Source organism: Drosophila willistoni, chromosome 3R (genome assembly GCF_018902025.1).
Source record: "Drosophila willistoni isolate 14030-0811.24 chromosome 3R, UCI_dwil_1.1, whole genome shotgun sequence".
Classification (NCBI taxonomy): domain Eukaryota; kingdom Metazoa; phylum Arthropoda; class Insecta; order Diptera; family Drosophilidae; genus Drosophila; species Drosophila willistoni.
The window spans coordinates 11,061,983-11,079,381 of NC_061086.1; the positions used below are offsets into that span (position 1 = coordinate 11,061,983).

General features: G+C 38.8%; 5 protein-coding genes across 18 annotated transcripts; 3 read left to right on the top strand and 2 right to left on the bottom strand.

The window, feature by feature from the left end:
* Positions 1-674: 674 nt before the first annotated feature.
* LOC6651430 (1,5-anhydro-D-fructose reductase) lies at positions 675-2,457 on the top strand. Its single transcript, XM_002073543.3, has 5 exons — positions 675-858; positions 1,254-1,434; positions 1,491-2,002; positions 2,077-2,252; positions 2,321-2,457. Exons 1-5 carry the CDS (start codon positions 787-789, stop codon positions 2,367-2,369), a joined length of 990 nt encoding a protein of 329 aa, XP_002073579.1. The 5' UTR covers positions 675-786; the 3' UTR covers positions 2,370-2,457.
* A 3-nt stretch (positions 2,458-2,460) lies between these two features.
* LOC6651431 (transmembrane protein 245) lies at positions 2,461-6,844 on the bottom strand. Of its 11 annotated transcripts, none has more exons than XM_023180535.2 (8): positions 6,669-6,843; positions 6,016-6,585; positions 4,809-5,961; positions 4,294-4,472; positions 3,820-4,229; positions 3,601-3,756; positions 3,406-3,435; positions 2,461-2,650 (listed from the first exon to the last, which is right to left on the bottom strand). In XM_023180535.2, the coding sequence occupies exons 2-8, from the start codon at positions 6,544-6,546 to the stop codon at positions 2,461-2,463; spliced, it is 2,649 nt and encodes an 882-aa protein (XP_023036303.1). In that variant the 5' UTR covers positions 6,547-6,585; positions 6,669-6,843. The 11 variants fall into 11 exon arrangements, 9 of the variants coding, with proteins under 9 accessions (XP_023036303.1, XP_002073580.3, XP_023036301.1 ...); XM_002073544.4 differs by having other exon boundaries at positions 4,294-4,484; XM_023180533.2 differs by having other exon boundaries at positions 4,294-4,496.
* A 70-nt stretch (positions 6,845-6,914) lies between these two features.
* Positions 6,915-7,739, top strand: LOC124460492. Its single transcript, XM_047011409.1, has 4 exons — positions 6,915-6,993; positions 7,054-7,181; positions 7,242-7,349; positions 7,423-7,739. Exons 1-4 carry the CDS (start codon positions 6,981-6,983, stop codon positions 7,483-7,485), a joined length of 312 nt encoding a protein of 103 aa, XP_046867365.1. The 5' UTR covers positions 6,915-6,980; the 3' UTR covers positions 7,486-7,739.
* On the bottom strand, positions 7,367-8,456 carry LOC6651432. 2 transcript variants are annotated; one of them, XM_047011387.1, is made up of 4 exons: positions 8,397-8,456; positions 7,779-8,241; positions 7,635-7,712; positions 7,367-7,580 (listed from the first exon to the last, which is right to left on the bottom strand). In XM_047011387.1, the coding sequence occupies exons 2-4, from the start codon at positions 8,235-8,237 to the stop codon at positions 7,443-7,445; spliced, it is 675 nt and encodes a 224-aa protein (XP_046867343.1). In that variant the 5' UTR covers positions 8,238-8,241; positions 8,397-8,456; the 3' UTR covers positions 7,367-7,442. The 2 variants fall into 2 exon arrangements, with proteins under 2 accessions (XP_046867343.1, XP_023036318.1); XM_023180550.2 differs by lacking the exon at positions 8,397-8,456 and having other exon boundaries at positions 7,779-8,336.
* A 113-nt stretch (positions 8,457-8,569) lies between these two features.
* On the top strand, positions 8,570-16,644 carry LOC6651433 (serine/threonine-protein phosphatase 4 regulatory subunit 3). Of its 3 annotated transcripts, XM_023180532.2 has the most exons (10): positions 8,570-8,791; positions 12,400-12,593; positions 12,669-12,811; positions 12,881-14,034; positions 14,105-14,282; positions 14,348-14,603; positions 14,688-14,960; positions 15,018-15,151; positions 15,222-16,129; positions 16,198-16,644. In XM_023180532.2, the coding sequence occupies exons 3-10, from the start codon at positions 12,700-12,702 to the stop codon at positions 16,297-16,299; spliced, it is 3,117 nt and encodes a 1,038-aa protein (XP_023036300.1). In that variant the 5' UTR covers positions 8,570-8,791; positions 12,400-12,593; positions 12,669-12,699; the 3' UTR covers positions 16,300-16,644. The 3 variants fall into 3 exon arrangements, with proteins under 3 accessions (XP_023036300.1, XP_046867258.1, XP_002073582.2); XM_047011302.1 differs by having other exon boundaries at positions 12,400-12,811; XM_002073546.4 differs by having other exon boundaries at positions 12,400-12,811; positions 12,908-14,034.
* The last annotated feature ends 755 nt before the right edge of the window (positions 16,645-17,399 follow it).

Here is a 17,399-nt window from a genome sequence, read left to right on the forward strand (position 1 = left end):
CATTTGCCAACACTGAAATCTAACGTTAGCCGATTTTTTCACTTTTCAACACTGAAACCTCGAGTAGCTTAAGTAAATATTTACAAAAAAATAAGCTACGATAAGCTAAATATTAAAAAAAAAAGCTTAAAAATAAGCTAACTATAAAAACACTTGGTGTATAACACTTAATATAAATTTTATTTTATTGATATATATCAAATATATAAACACAATGCAACCTCTTGTTCCTCTGTTTTTAATGACTTTGGAACAAATTGAATTTTGTTTGTTTGCGCAGCCACTCCTTAAATTCATCAAAAGTAGTCCACAATTCGCGAAAATGTTGTTTATAAGTAACATTTTCTCAAACTTAATATCGCTTAATATCGCTGTAGAATGACCAAATACGAACCAAACGAAATATAAGCATAAATTTAGGCACAAAATTGCACAAAATACCAAAAGTCACCGAGAAATATTATTTTAGTTTGATTTGCCCCTTTAAATGATCATAAAAATACTTTATAATCTCTAAAAAAAATCTTTATGTAGAAATTTTTTTAAAGCCAAAATAAGCTTTTTGAATTTTGAAATAAGCTAGATTTCAAGCTATAAGCATTTTAACCACTTTCCAAGCTATTTCATTTTGAAATAATCCAGATCTAGCTTAAAATAAGCCAAAATGGCAATACTGACAAAGACATTCAACAGGTTGAATCGGAAAGTAAACACGGCTTAGTTTAGTTACAGTTTCCTAAGTTATTAAGCAGTTGCAGTTGAATATTTCAAAAAAGTAGTTCTATAATGGCTGGCACAAAGTTTTTGACTCTCAACAATGGAGTGAAAATGCCGTTAATTGGTATTGGCACCTGGCAGGTAAGTGTTTGATTCTGACAATTAGAATTTAAATTTTTGTAAATTTAATCATGATAATTGTGACCATGACTGCATAAATAATAGCAACACGAATGCTGACACATCAGATATTCATTAAATTTGATGATTAAGGTGGTGAGCAGGGGGCTGGTGGCTAGGGCATGGGCTTGGGGTCAATACAATCAATTGAAAGATTGCTCAGACTTAAGACCGGTTTTCATATTTAAAACAAATTCAACTTTCTCTCTGAATGGCAGAGATTAACAAGAACAAACAAATTTAATGTGTCAACGATGGATGACACTGCGGAGCAGCGGGGTGTGGCGGACATATCGAGTTACTTATTGAATAACTGAATCCCTAGATTAAACCACAATTTGCAATTGTTATTTTAGTCCAGCGATGAGGAAATTGAGACGGCAATCGATGCTGCTTTAGAGGCCGGCTATCGTCATATTGACACAGCTCCTGTCTATGGCAATGAGGTGGCAATTGGCAGAGTTCTCAAGCGTTGGCTGGATGCTGGAAAAGTAAAACGCGAAGATCTATTTATTGTAACCAAACTGCCGCCAATTGGTAATTAATCGAATGACAAGTATGAAATGTAAACAAAAACAATGTATTCCTCATAGCCAATCGCCCACACGAAGTGGAGGGTGTTATCAAGAAATCTCTGGCAGATCTACAATTGGACTATGTGGATCTCTATTTAATCCATACACCATTTACTGTGAATATTAATGAGGACGGCAGTTTTAAACTAGATAAAGATGGTTTAATAGAAGTGGATGTCACTACGAATCATGCTGCCACCTGGGTTGAGATGGAAAAGCTAGTAGCAAACGGTTTGGCCAAATCGATTGGTGTGTCCAATTTCAGCAAGGATCAGGTGGCACGACTGTTGAAAAATTGCAAAATACCACCAGCAACCAATCAGATCGAACATCATGTATATCTCCAGCAACGTGATTTGGTTGACTTTTGTAAGGCGGAAAATGTTGCCATTACGGCCTACTCTCCTTTGGGCTCCAGAGGCATTGCCAAATTCAATGCTGGGGCAGGTGTGGTGCGTGATGTGCCTGATTTGCTGGATATACCCGAAGTCAAGGAAATAGCTGCTGCCCATGGCAAGTCTCCAGCTCAGGTAAGGAACAAAAAAAGAAGCATCATATGACACACATTTTCATTTCAATCGGGTTTCTTTTATCTTGTGTTCAGGTGCTTTTGCGGTGGATAATCGACACTGGTGTCATTGCTATACCCAAAAGCTCCAATCCGAAACGTTTAAAGGAAAATCTCGATATATTTGATTTCCAACTGACTTCAGGGGAGGTTGACAAACTTTTGGCCCTAGACAAGAATATACGCGTCTGTGACTTTGCCTTCTTCCATGGGTAAGAAAAATCAGCTTTCTCTCACAATAATTATGGTAAATAAACATATTATTTATTTTTTTTTGCAGTGTGGAAAAGCATCCGGAGTTCACTTTCAAGAATCAATACACCAATTAATCTGTATACATAAACATTTGTATATCTTATTATTTAATAGTTATAGCACCGCATGCATTATATTCGCATATTTTCGTTGTATATCGTATTTTTATTGGGTTTCCTTTTGAAATGTATCCACAGGTTGAAGAGTTCGTGTTATGATTTTCACTTGAACTGGTTTTCCATTCCATCTTTGTGGTGGTGGTGGTGGTGGGGGCATAACAGCTTTTGGGCTGTCTAGTTCCTCTCCAATTTCGTTCGTCTTGGTTGTAAGGGCTTTGTCAGCATTCAACTGAGAGCTGGGAATAGAGACACTTTCCATTTAGAAATTTGAAAGCATTTTATGATTAGTTTGGACGTTTATTATTTGCAACAATTTTTTTCTTTCTTTTCTTTATAATCTACGACATAGACAAATCACAAGTTTACATTTCTTTTAGTAATTATTAGTAGCGAGCGCATAATTCGTAACTTCATATGCAACAAAACCGGTTTAAAATCTCAAAACATTTCTATTTTTAAGTATTTTTAATACACATACAAATATTTAAACAATTCGAGAAGTGCCGACTGGCGCCAAGTCCAAATATACTTGAAGGTCTTTTACCAAAGCTATTTTTAAATATATCCATGAAGATATATACAAATAATTTTGAATTCAATACTTCAGAAAGTTTGTAAAAGTGTTTCTGATCGAATATTGATATCATATAAATCTGATTACTGGTAATGACATTTGACCTTCTTCTAACATTTTTTTTTTGGAAAAGCATTTGGATATGGCGCCAATGTTAGAAATTTAAAAAATAATAACTGCTTATATAATACACCGGGATAGGGAATACTTGAAAATTTTGTTACAAACAAACAAAAAAAAAAAAAAAACAAAAACGAATTAAGTTAACGCAGCAGTCCAGCATTAATATGGTAAATTGGGCCAAACGCATGTTGATTGTCAAGATTTGGCTTTACGCTTATGTTAAGATTGCACTTTCGAGTATTATGGAAATGGAAGGAAATTCGTAGTAAAAATAGCCCGAATGACTGAACTCACGTAGTTCGTGTTTCTTCATCAGAGCTGCGCCTGCAACACGGGAACAGGGAATGGTGGTCAATAATAATATGAATTGAAATTTAACCAAATGTCAACAAAGAAACAATAAAATTCAAGGCCACTCACTTAAATCCTGCTTGGGCCGCATGCAAAATCAAAAGTTTGGAATTTATTTGTAACTTGCACCCAGCTTACCTGGGATTCTCCTGATTATTGCGCATAGCCAAAGTGGCAACCTCAAAGAGGCCGATGAAGAAGCAAAGCATTAGAGGTCCAAATATGGCTCCCTGCCATCCAATCCAGTACATACCACCAGCAATGGCCAAGCCATTTAGATAAGGATGGCCGCCACTATGTGTTATATATCGAAATATTAAGTGGAATACAATAAAATTTAATCCAATATATACTTACCCCTTAAGATCTGCATAGATGGCCGTTTCAAATGCCGAGGGCACAAAAAACTGCATCAGGAATAGCGTTAGGCCGGCATAAAAACGATCTTGGGCTAACCATAACTCAAGGAAGGCCGGGACAGCACACCAATAGCTACCAAGGAATGGAGCTGCTGCCAACATGGCAGCCAGAGCTGAAGGTAAGAACACAATACGCGCTCCAAACACTGTATGGACCAGCCACGTGAATAGGCCCGTAAAGATGGAGCACTTGAACATGGAGACTAGCACCACGGTAATTGAATTTTCTAAAGCATCGGCAATTTTAATCCCTGAAGTGGAGTAACCCAGATATTTGGTTATCTGCAATGGGGCATATTTATCCTGACTACTTGATAGTAAATAGAAAAGTGCCGTGAAGAAGACAATCTGCATAAAGAAAAGAGAATTCTTAGCAAATGAAGATATTTATATAATAATTTCAAACACTCACCATGTCCAATATAAACTCGACGCAAGCTTGTCCGCCAGATAGAAGCAGTGAGAGTATATCGCCAGTTACACCCATTATCATGGAGAGATTCGTTCGTATGATATGCCAAAGAGATTCTGCTACCTCGAGTATTGTCTGAGTGTTGCTTTGCGCCCAACCGATGATGCCCTGTTTTGCCACTAAAACTAGCTCTTTAAAATGTCCTTGGTTAAAATAAATGGCCATTGGTTAGCAGAAGCGACAGAGAATGAAGTTAATTGATAGACGCAAACAGAGATTAGGATGGATGTTGTTTGTTAGGTGCTGAAGAAGCAATAAATATAACTAAATAAAGCCAATAACCAGAAAAAATTTAAGAGTTTACCAACAAGCAACACTCCATTTAGGAATGTTCCTCCCAAGTAAACCCCCAAAAAGGCAATTGAAACAATGTTAGGTGTTACAAAAGACAACTGAAGAGGCAAGGACAATAACAAATGAAAGGCCATTGTCCAGTGCATGGAGAAGAGACTTACCTGGATTATCCACAATCTCACCAAATGTACTTTTCAACGCATCTGTGGGCACTCGCGGTCCATAGGATGTGCCTGCTTTATTGAAATCAATCCAATATTGAATGAGCCTATCCCACACATCGAGAATTTGATCTTTTAGCTTGGTGGCATGCACCTTGTCCGCATCGGCCAGCCAATCATCAATATATGTCTCAATTTTACGGCGTCCATAATGGTGAGCATTGTCCAGCGCATCATCTATGGACGCCTGCACATTTGCGGGCAGAATATCAATTAGCTCTGGACGATCTGTGATCGTCTTGTTAATTAGATCTTTGCCCAAATAGGCCACCTCAATGGTCTCGGAATAAATGTTAATGCAAAAGAACACACCCAGAAAGATAATGATGAGCAACATGAGTATGATCATGAGAATGGAGGTGACTGATTCCACGGAAGATTTTAGTGAGTCCCGAATTAAGGAATTGATTTTATAGTTGAGTTCCAGCACGCCAGGTAGACACAAAGGCAGCACCGCCGAATGATGATCAATGGCCCATTGCCGCAGAGCATTATAAATGTCATAAATCTGGCCAGACACAAATTGGGTTATGCCCGTGTAGGCGCCCAAAGTTAAGAGTAAATGCACAAACACTGGCACAGCGGCCAATATAAACATCCAAATGTTGCGATAAAGGAAAGTGGCTAAACAAGCATAGAACAATAGCTTGAAGAACGTCTCGCTCTGATGGCCTTCAGTCTCCTCCTCCTCCAAAGGCTTGGCATCGAAGGTGTCCGTTGAATCTATTGTATCACTGAGTGATATATCCTCCACATCGGATTGTAAATTGGATTGTTCTATTCCTCCGGTGGTCTTGCCGGCAATACTGAAATTACTCAAAGATCTCTCGAAGTCATTCTTATCGAACAATTTCTGCAAGCGATGTAGATAGGAGCCGGAATCCGTGCTAATCTGTAGATGATACGCCGTCGAGGCCGTTACATAGGCCATAACCAGCAGGAATACTGGTACTTGAAGAGCTCCTAAAAAGCTGCACAGATATCCGGCTATGGCTATCCACATGGATTGACCGGCAACTACAAAATGTGCTCGGTTCTCTGGCCGCCAAAAGAAATGGACAGTGGTGAGGTAGATTACAACCAGAGCGATTAGCTGTCAAATATAAGATGAGTCATCTAAAGATGTAGTTACTTCTGGCTAGCTTACCACATAGACATTAAGAAAGCCAATAATCTTCACAAACAGTCCATGTGAGAAAGTCACCCAACTCCATATGGCAATCAGGAATCCCTTTGGAGCATATAAGACTAAAAGTTTTATGCATCCAGCCACTCCACAGCCGGCCAGTAGTAATTGCCAATGCTCGCATAACCAACGGATAAGCAAGCGGCCACAATGCTCTGTTGCTTCCATTGGAGCCAGACATATGGAGACTAAAACATTTGAATCCCGCTCCTCCAATCGCTGGAACCAGCTGTTTAGCAAATAGGCCAATCGACGTTTAAACGGAAACAGGACAGCCCCCATAAGAAAGGCCCACATCAGTGGACGCACAAATGGTCCCAAAATGAAGCAGACGGCCACAAAAGCTGCTACGCCAGCGGCGATAAGGAAATTGTACATTGCAGCGCGAAAGCTCTCATGATTCTGGCTACGCATTCGGAGTAGCCTGTTTAAAACACTGTCAAAGGAGCGGTCTCTGCGAATTGGATTAGATGAGTCCATCGTGCGGTTCATCCTTGTGTGTTTAACGTGGGTAAGGGTGAGGAACTGGAACTAAAGACAAGAAGAATTTCAATAAGACACACCCTTCGTCGCGTTGAACTATTTATAAAATCTATTTATGGCTATGAACTTACTTTCGTTAGTGTGTTAATGCAATATCAGCTGCTTCACATTGCTGATCCAATTTGTACATGAGGTCAATGGGCATCTGTGAGGATAACCGGGCCGAAAACCGTATAAACCAATAATTTTTGCTTGGGTGGCGCTGAGGGTAGGATATAAACAAAATTATGTTTGTTTTTGTTTTTGTTTTTGTCAAATTACGTCAGCCCCGTCGATAATTTTTTAGTGGTGGGAATATGTGTTTTTAACAACAGTTAACCAACACTGAACTATTTGTTTTGAATTCGGAATTTAAGACAATATATAAACAGTAAAACGACGCTATGAGTAAATCAGGTAAATGCATTGGGCCAACCATTTAAAAAAAGTTTAATTTAAATAATACTATTGACACAGAGTTAACCCTGCAACAAATTCTTCATCTGCGGGAAGTTCAGATGCGTATGATTAAAAGCAGAGCCGAATATCTACGACTCTACCGCGCTATAGTTAAAAAGGCCATGACTACGGAGTTAACTGAACTGGTAAGTCTCTATTGTTCCTTTTTGTAATTTGAATGTTTTCACAAACTCTTACTCCTGCAGGTAAACGGTGATTATAATATAATAAGTGCTGAGCTGAATGTGCCAAAAGAACTACCTCAGATGTTAGGCACTCAGCGGGATAAGGAACAATATACGCCCATGATACAGGTTAGAAGCAAATGGAATATAAATATGTAGTAGTTTATTATTTAAATTTTCAATATTAAACCTAAATCTACAGTTGGACATGCTCGAAGAGCTCTATGATGCCGCCGAGGAAGGTTTCGAGATGCTAAAGTCCTGATTTGTTTCACCTAAGCTAGAATTTTCATTCTGCAGCGAATGGCCATGTAAAATGCGATGTATGTGCTGGAGGCACTCAAACGAAGGAGACAGCGCCTGAGGAAGTAGAAATTGTTAAATTTGATTTAATATAGTTTAATTGTAATTTACGTTAAATAATGGAATTATGGGTTTCCGATCAAACATTCCTCCTTTAGTTCTCATAATTAACATATACTTCACATCCAGCTGTAATATAAAGATGTATGATTTTAAGAACCCTTATTATGATTATGCTAGTGGGATTTCACATACATTTTCTATCACCTCATTCATTACTATGTCGTACAGATGACCACGCTGAACACACTGTATTGTCTTTCGGCCAAACGTATGCACGGTTTCTGTTTGCAGAGCCAAATCCCAACTATAGAACAGCTTCTCAGACTGCACTAAATTTAGTACAGAGCGCAAAATGTAGCCTCCTAGCATAATCATAAGCATTGCGAAAATTAAAATGGAAACCTGCCAAACGCTGGAACTGCATGTCCACACACAGGCAAAGTAGACTGCAATCAGGCCAACGAGAAGCCAAAATCGATGCAGTTGCTCACGCCACTGGGAACCAAATTGCCGGTTAAACAATTCTATACGAACTACAGCATCGTTGTCATAGCTTCTAATGCACAATTCCAAATCTGCCTCTGTGATTCCTGCATATTTTGCATGCCGGCTGTAGTATTTGTGATTCGCTATTTTCATGTGCGGTTCCATTTTGCTATAAAAACAATAAACAATCAAAAAACAAATGTTGGAACGTCAGAGATGCAAATAGCTAGATTTAGCGGGAAAGCGAAACAATTTGATTGTTTTTTATTTAAGTTCAGAGCAGTTAATTATTAATTGCAAACAATATGTAATAAATACACCTACAATTAGTGTATTTGTTCCTCTTATATTCTTTTTTAAATATATTTCAATTCGATTAATGTAAAAAATCTCTGTTTGTTGGTATTTCATGTGTTTTTCTGGTATTTTGTGCGTTTCTCTCTTGTTTTAGAGTGACCACACAATTGGAGGAAAAACAACATGGCGTCGTTGCAACAACAACACACAAAAAATTATCGTCTCGGTTAGGCCAGACCAGCGCTCGAGCGTCGGTTCCGCGGAAAATTAAAGAAAATAAGTTATCCGAAAGATAAATTGTTAATAGCGAGTGGTAAATATGCGCAAGCGAAAGTGTTTACACTAAATTTGAATGAATGCAAATAGCAGCCAGGAGAAATCGAGTACCAAAAACAAGGGCAGCAACACAAGGAAATTGCAGCGTGAGTGTAAAAACTTTTTTGGAAAAAAAGATTCAATGCCTCTCCTCGCCCTCTTGCGGCTTCTGTGTTGTCTGTGCGCGCGTGTGTGTGTGTGTCTGTATGCATATGTATATATGCATGTGTGTAAGTGTGTGTATTCTCGTATACTTTGATTCTCACGTATTCCCCCGACTTGGTTTTATTATTGTGAAGGCAGAGTAACTAACTGCAGCAACTTCTTATCTACATGTTTATTGAAATTGACTTCCTTATCTACTGCAAGGACATTTACTTCATTTTTTTTTGTTATTAACTTTATGCAACATCTCGCCAAATGTCGTTGGGGTCCCGTGTGTTGAGTTTTCACTCTCTTCTATTTTGTAGTATGTTGAATTTTGCCGCTGTTACATGTGGTGGGTTTTCGCCTTTGCTCCGCGTGTGTATGCATGTATATGTGGTTGTGTGTGTGTATGGTGTGTACCCAATGTTTTTCTTACAACTTGTGTTACTGAAATTTAACAATAATGATAAAGCAATATCGGATCAAAAGTAAAATATTTACTTAAGAAGGGTTCCTGGATGGCATCAAAACGGGGGAAAAAATGAAATCAAAATAAATGTGAAATATTTGCATGCGTCATTAAAGGTACACATACACGCACACACATAGCACGGTCCAAATTCGTGGGTGTGTGAGTGTGTGTATGTGAGAGAAGCGACGGCGTTTTTCTTTACCACACGCTTCGCTTCTTGCCAGCAGCAGCCAGCGGCAGCAAATACGCTGCAATTTTTTTGCAATTCTGTTTTGTGCCTGCCATTCGCAATAATTTTATTGAATGAACCACTAAAGAGACGGCCAAAAAGCGATATACTCGTTGGGCCCACAAATTAATGTGTGAGTGTGTGTGTGTGTGTGTGCATACATACAATTGAAAATATTGAAAAGCCATATCTGCTGATTTTGCATTAGCAGCGGTTAAAAAAAAATAACATTGTTTGTTACGGGATATGTACGAAAAATAAATCTTTTTCGGCCACCCTCTTTGTCCCTATCCCACCCCAAATGTGCATACAACCTAACACACACACACACACATATATGTTGACAGATACATGAACAAGCGCGCGTATTCTCTGTATACATTGCCATGCATGCAAAAACAAGATACGACGAGTTTGCCAATCGTCGCCGCCAAACTGACTGCCTGTTTTCCCCCTTTTCCTTAAGCAGTTGCTCTACTGCCTGCCCGATGCCATTCATTGTAATTGTGTGAAGAGATCCACATACACACACACACTCACAAAGAAATCGCAAGTGTGTTATACACAAAACGCATACTTTTGCAAAAAGACGCTGGCCAGGAAGGATATAAAAATGAGGAGGGGCCATAAAGCCCGCTTTTTTATATTGTATTCTCTTCTTCATACATATATCCTGTATCCCTGGAATTGTTTTTTGCTTTAGCTTTATTATTTCGTTTAGCTCAATGTTGAGTCAAAAAGATTACAAGACTAGGCAAGATATTATTAACATGGTAAAGTCGTCCGTTTCGTAAATATACTTACACCCGCTGTCAATTGTAATCGTAAAAAAAATTACATAATCTGCTAACTTTGATGTTTCACAACAAACAGGCTTAAAGATCGTTTAGCTGCTTATTTACCCCCTTTTTGTCCAATCAGCTTAGCAGTCAAGGACTTTAATACATTTCTTCGGCCTTGTGGAAAATAAAAGAAAACCCGAACTTGAACTCCTTATTAATTCCAGATTCGTTTTTACACACTCGTATACAATTCACATTCATGCTTGTCTTTTTTTTTTTGGCATCCATTCAACCGGGTCCATCACCGAGTGTGTTTATTAATAACCCTCAAAACAACTCGTTCATTAGTTTCCAAGATTTTCTTGTTTTTTTGCAGCTGATTGCGTAAACCTCTCTCTCAGCATTTGTTTTTAATTGCTGCTTTTGTTTTGATACAATTCGTTGTGATTGCGCCTTGCTTGCTTGCCTAGAGTTTTGCCAGTTCTTCTCTCCTTCTTATCAGCGTTAAATTGGCCTATGGGGGCGCCGCTTCATTGGAGATGCTCTCCACCAACACATACGAAAGTACTCATATAAGTATGTATGTGTGTGTGTGTGTGTTAGACTATCAGTTGCACCGTATCTCTACATCGCGTCGCGTAATCTGAACGTAGAAAACAAAAATATTGTGTTAAATAGCTCAACACGCATTTTTCCAACCCAGACACGGAGAAATTGATGGTGATGGGGGGAGGGAGTATTGTGTGCGGATTGTAAGAGAATAAGCCCTTGATCCAGATTTAGCAGGACAAATCTTTAATGCAAAAAGTTTGCCTAGAATTTGCCATTGCAAGTAAAAGATCTCAAACGTAGAATATGGAATTTGCGATCGGCATTCCTATTAACAATGTGTACATACATAACGAAATAAATATGTATTTCATTGCCAATGTGACGTAAATATGCCATTAATGACGTAGACAACTCAGCCACACTTAAATACGCATACATACAAACATACCTATTGTATGTGTGTTTGTGTATGTATGCATATTATTTCTAGTTTTTCTTTTTGGCTCGTTGTTCTGTTTACACACATTTTACACTTGCTCATTGATTTTTACCTTGTGCGTAGGTCTACTATGCATGTGTGTGCGTGTATTTGTGTGTTATAATCTAATCTAAGGCAGTGCCTGCCGGCAGCCACCCACCCGCTTATCCCTTTCCCCCCTTAGCCATTGCCAATTGTGATGATGAGATACTCTCCCTCTCTCACTGTCTCTCTGTATTTCTTGGCTCATTGTTTGTTTTTGTCGCGCGCGTGTTTGCACTCAAGCTGGTTGTCTTTGGTCGCGCTTTTCGTTGGGGACCTCCTCCACCATTTTGAAGTCAGAAACATAGTTTTTAAGTTTTATTAACATTTCTTTTCTCCCCTTTTCCACCCAGTTGTGTTTTCTTTTTGTTGCTGTTTTTGTTAGTGGTCATTCTCCTGCTCTCCCCCATTTCACTCTCTTCCACTTTATGCGTGTGTGTGCGTGTGTATACAGATACATAAAACACAGACAGAGGGCCGCTGCTTTCACATTTTCATTCATGCGTTTTCTTTGTATTACTCATAATTTGGACTCTTCGAAATAAATTGCGCTCATGAAAATTGTGAATTTTATAAATTTATTTGTTATTGATTGAAATGTGTGTTGGCAATGCCCTGCGATACAAAAATTGTCAATTCCTCAATTCACACTTGGTTAATATCAACTAGTTACAAATGTACATATGTATGTATGTATGTATGTACGTATAGTATATAGTATGTACTCTGTTTTAAGTTTTTTCTTGAAGTCAAATTGTTGTTACCAACTTATTCATTGGTGTTAGCTTATTTGGCATATTTGTGACCGCCTTCAAAATAATCTTTTAAACTTGCAACGAAACGCAATGCAACTACGACACGTTTACCGTTGCCTGTTCTGTTAAATAAATATTCATTACATTTTCTGTTACTCCTCTGCTATTTAACATATCTAACATACTGTAAGGTCAAAGAAATGGGGGTTACAAAAAATAACTACTATAATGCATTTTCTGTTTTTCTTTTATTTTCAGTATTATTGAATTCGTTCTTTCCCATAAAAAGGTCAACCCTTCTCCCCAAAGTGGCTTGCTTTAATGCAATGGATGTACTACAAGTCAAGCATAGAGATTAGCCCAAAATCCTTTGAATTTTAAATTCAAAATCCTTATTTAGTTTACTCCTAGTAGCCTAGCTTAGCCTAGCCCAGGATAGTCAAGAAAGAGAGGTTATAAGCCACAAATTATAGTAATTATATAATAAAAACAAAAACATTTTTGGAAAATCCCCCACGGCCCGGTAGATAACAATCGACTAGGAGCCGAAGATTCATCATGACGACCGACACCCGCCGACGTGTTAAACTCTACGCCCTTAATGCAGAGCGGCAGTGGGATGATCGTGGCACTGGACATGTTTCATCCACATACGTGGATCGACTTAAAGGTTCGTTCCATCCAAATTTTATTGCAAATTAAAAAAAAATTCAAACAATGTAAAACGAAATTAGTTTAGATCAATCTCTTGATGATGCATTTTCAGGCATATCCCTGCTGGTGCGAGCTGAGTCCGATGGCTCCTTGTTGTTGGAGAGCAAAATTCAACCAGACACTGCCTATCAGAAGCAACAGGACACACTTATTGTCTGGTCGGAAGGAGATAATTTTGATTTAGCGCTTAGCTTTCAGGAGAAGGCTGGCTGCGATGAGATATGGGAGAAGATATGCCAGGTACAGGGCAAAGATCCATCTGTCGAAATTACGCAGGATATTGTGGAGGAATCAGAGGATGAACGTTTCGAGGATATGTCAGATACGGCGCCGCCCATTGAGCTGCCAGCGTGTGAAATAAACCGACTCGAAGATATTTCAGAGACGATACAAAGCTGCTTGTCGACGCCGTTGCGTAAGGAGAAACTCTCTATGGCTCTTGAGTCGGAGAGTTATATCAAAAAGTTGCTGAATCTGTTCCATATGTGCGAGGATCTGGAAAATACCGAGGGTCTGCACCATCTGTTTGAGATATTCAAGAATATCTTTTTGCTAAACAAAAATGCCCTCTTTGAGATCATGTTTGCCGATGACACAATTTTCGATGTAGTCGGCTGTCTGGAGTATGATCCTAGTGTGTCACAGCCAAAGAAGCATCGCCAGTATTTAAAGCAATGGGCCAAATTTCGTGAGGCAGTGCCCATTAAGAATCCAGATCTGTTGGCAAAAATCCATCAAACGTTTCGGGTGCAGTACATACAGGACATTATATTGCCCACACCGTCGGTGTTTGTTGAGGACAACATGCTGAATACACTTTCCAGTTTCATATTCTTTAACAAGGTCGAAATTGTGACAATGATCCAGGAGGATGAACGTTTCCTGCTCGATGTCTTTACGGTGCTCACAGATCCCGCCACTGGTGACGCAAAGCGTCGCGATACGGTTTTGTTTCTCAAGGAATTCTGCAATTTCGCCCAAAATCTGCAGCCGCAGGGCAAAGATTCCTTTTATAAGACGCTCACCTGCCTTGGCATACTGCAGGCATTGGAGTTGACGCTGGTCATGAATGACAAGAAGACCAAATCAGCCTCCATAGACATTCTCACGGCTATTGTGGAATTTTCGCCATTGGTAGTGCGTAATTATACGCTCAATCAGGTGAATCGGCCCGAAGGAGTAAGTGATGAACCCCTCTTACAATTCTCTTACTATTTGTCTGATTTCATTTGTTTTTTTTGTTCATTAGGAGCGCATGCTGCTTAATATTGCCATCGAACAAATGCTTAATGATTCAGAACCAGAGCTGGGCATTGCAGTGCAATTGATGGGCATTATTAAAATCTTGCTAGAACCGGAGAATATGCTGACCGAGAAGGGAGATTTTCTCAATTTTTTCTATAAATACAGCGTACAAACGCTTGTTGGTACGTATTTAAATAATATTATTTTTATTAGTGTATCACAATCAACAACTTTTATTATCATTTAGCCCCCCTAATGCTCAATACAATGGGTGATCGCCCTCAGAATGAGGACTATCAGACAGCCCAATTGCTTGGCATTGTTTTGGACATTTTATCATTTTGTGTGGAACATCATAGCTATCACATTAAGAACTTCTTGTTACAAAAGGATCTCCTCAAACGAATTCTAGTGCTAATGAAAAGCACACATACGTTCCTTGTATTAGGCGCCCTACGATTGTTGCGTAAAATAATTGCACTCAAGGATGAGTTTTACAACAGGTATGAAATTGAAATTGAAATGATAATTCATCAAGAGACTAACATTATATTCCCTCTCTCTCTCTCTCTCCTTTCTCTCAATAGACACATTGTAAAGTGTAATCTATTTGCGCCTGTGGTTGATGCCTTTATTCGTAATAATGGCCGTTACAATCTTTTGGAATCAGCCATACTGGAATTATTCGAGTTTATAAAACTCGAAGATATACGCACATTGTGCGTGTATTTTGTAGAGAATTTTAGCAAGATATTTGATGAAATCGAATATGTGCAGACATTCAAATATTTGAAGAATCGCTATGACCAGTATCAAGATCGTCTTAAGGATCGTGACAAGATGGAAAACCGAACTGATGGGTAAATGTTATTAATTGTTATTTGAAATGTACATTAACTGAAATGCTATTTCAATAGTGGCTTGCCCATAATTCGCAGCGCTGGACGTTTTCGTCGAGATCAACGTCAAATGGAGGAGGAAGAGGAAATGTGGTTTAACGAGGAAGATGATTTTCCAGAGGAAATTGATACGTATAATAATGTTATAAAATGTAAGCCAATTCGATAGATGAAATTTCAAAAGCATTCCCTAATTATACATATTTTTATTTGGTTTTTTAGCCGTCAGCGAAAAGAATGGCCCGCAAACCCAACAAAGCCAGTCACAGACGCAGAGATCCTCGCCCCCACACAGCACGTCACCACAAAGCGGTGGTCTGTTGGGCAATTTGAATTCCACAGCGACAGCAACTGCCACCTCAGTATCAGGAGCAACCTCATCGGCATCATCATCATCAACATCATCATCTGCAACAACAGCAGCTACTCCACCCGTAGTCAGTGGTGGTGGCAGTAGTCCAGAGTCATCGAGTAGCATTGAAGAGCAAACTCAGGCTGCTGTTCATTTAGCGACGGCTGCCAATATCGCTCTTCAGCAGCAGCAGCAACAACAACAACAACAGCAGCACGCATTCCAGCAACAGCAATCACAGCCCGAGATTGCAGAACTGCAACAACAGCTGGGCAATGTAGAGCAGCAGCAGCAGCAACAAGCGCAAAATGAAGATACAGCGTCACTTGTAAGTGTGTTGCCTTCGTCATCATCCGCATCCTCGCTTGAAGCGTCCACCTCATCGTCGTCGTCGTCATCATCATCATCTTCGTCATCATCCTCGTTATCTTCATCGCCTCCGACACCGGTGCTGTGCGATTCCGCGACAGTAGTTGCAGTAGCAGCCGCCTCACAATTGTTTACAACAATTGCTTCGGCCATGGCAGCATCTGCAGCCGCCACAACTACGTCCAGCCTGGCAACAGCAAACGCACCGGCAACATCAGAACCGACTGTAAACAGTTTAGATAGCGATTCTATTGAAACGCCATCGGCGAATACATGTAATGAGGCCAATGATGATTCCATAAAGGACGATGAGGACGAGAACGGGGAGAAGGACAAAAATGTGGCTACTACTACGGCGGAAGGGTCCTCTGAAGCGGCAACTGAGGCAGATAAAGATACAGCCAAGAAGGTGAGTTGATGAACGCGCTATCAAATATTATAAACGACTGACATATATAAATGCTATGCTCTACACAGGGTCTGGTGGATTATGAAAGTGATTCCGGGGAGGATGATTACGAAGAGGATGAAGACACATCCGATGGGCCACAAACACAAAAACGCGCACGTCTGGCATAGTTAATAGAGATGGAGCACAGCGGCATCAATTATAAATCCATGGAACAAACAACAAATTAAAGCAACAACAGCAAACACACACACACACACAACATACCCACACCAACAAATGCAAGGAACGAAGAGTATCGGCAAATGTAGCTAGCTGCACCAGCGGTTGCAGTTATGAAAGGCGACGCTCCTTTGATTTATTAAAACACAACAACAAAAGGCATACAAAAAAGAAAAACGAAAGTAAAACGAACACAGAGAGAGGTACGATGTAAGATCGAACAAGAAAACAAAAGGAAAACCAACATAAAACATAACAATTTAGCATAAAAGAAAATTTATTTTAAAGAAAAACAAAAAAAAAAAAAACAAAAAACAAAGGGGAAAAAAACAAAAAAGTAAAACCAGAAATTATAAATCTTACTTTACTAAATTAAATTATTATACGATATATGTATATATCTATATATACCTACGATATATATATATATATATATAAATATGTATATATAAATATATACATATGGGAAATACAACAAATACAAGTGTCTGTGTGCGTGTGTGTGTAAGCGTTTGTCTTGCATTAAAACAATCATGCGCACACACACAAACACACACGCACGCATGTTGGAAGCATAAACGAAAGAAACCAAAATAATAATGTATTTAGTAATTAAAAAAACAACAAAACAAACAACAAAAAAAACTCTAAAACTCTCATTCGCTACGTCATGCGCGAAAAGGGACGAAGAGAAAGAAAATGAATCAAGGTAAAGTGGTTAAAACCGAACCTAGTTTTGTGGTGCAAGACCTTTTTTTTGAAGCAAAGACAACAGATCCTGTAAAGTTGGCTTGTGGAAACGGAAAATGTTGTAGGAAAACCAAAAAAAAAACAATTTTTGTGCAATATTTCATTGTGGTAATTTTTTAAAACAATTGCTGATGAGCTTGAGTACTCATCAAAAAAGTTGTTATTTTTATTTGAGCTATAAATTTTTATCATATAAAATCAAAAGAAGAAAAAAATGAGACTGTTTTTTCGCACGCTCTAAATTACAATAATTATTTGTAATAAACATCATTTATATAAATATATACAACAAAAAATT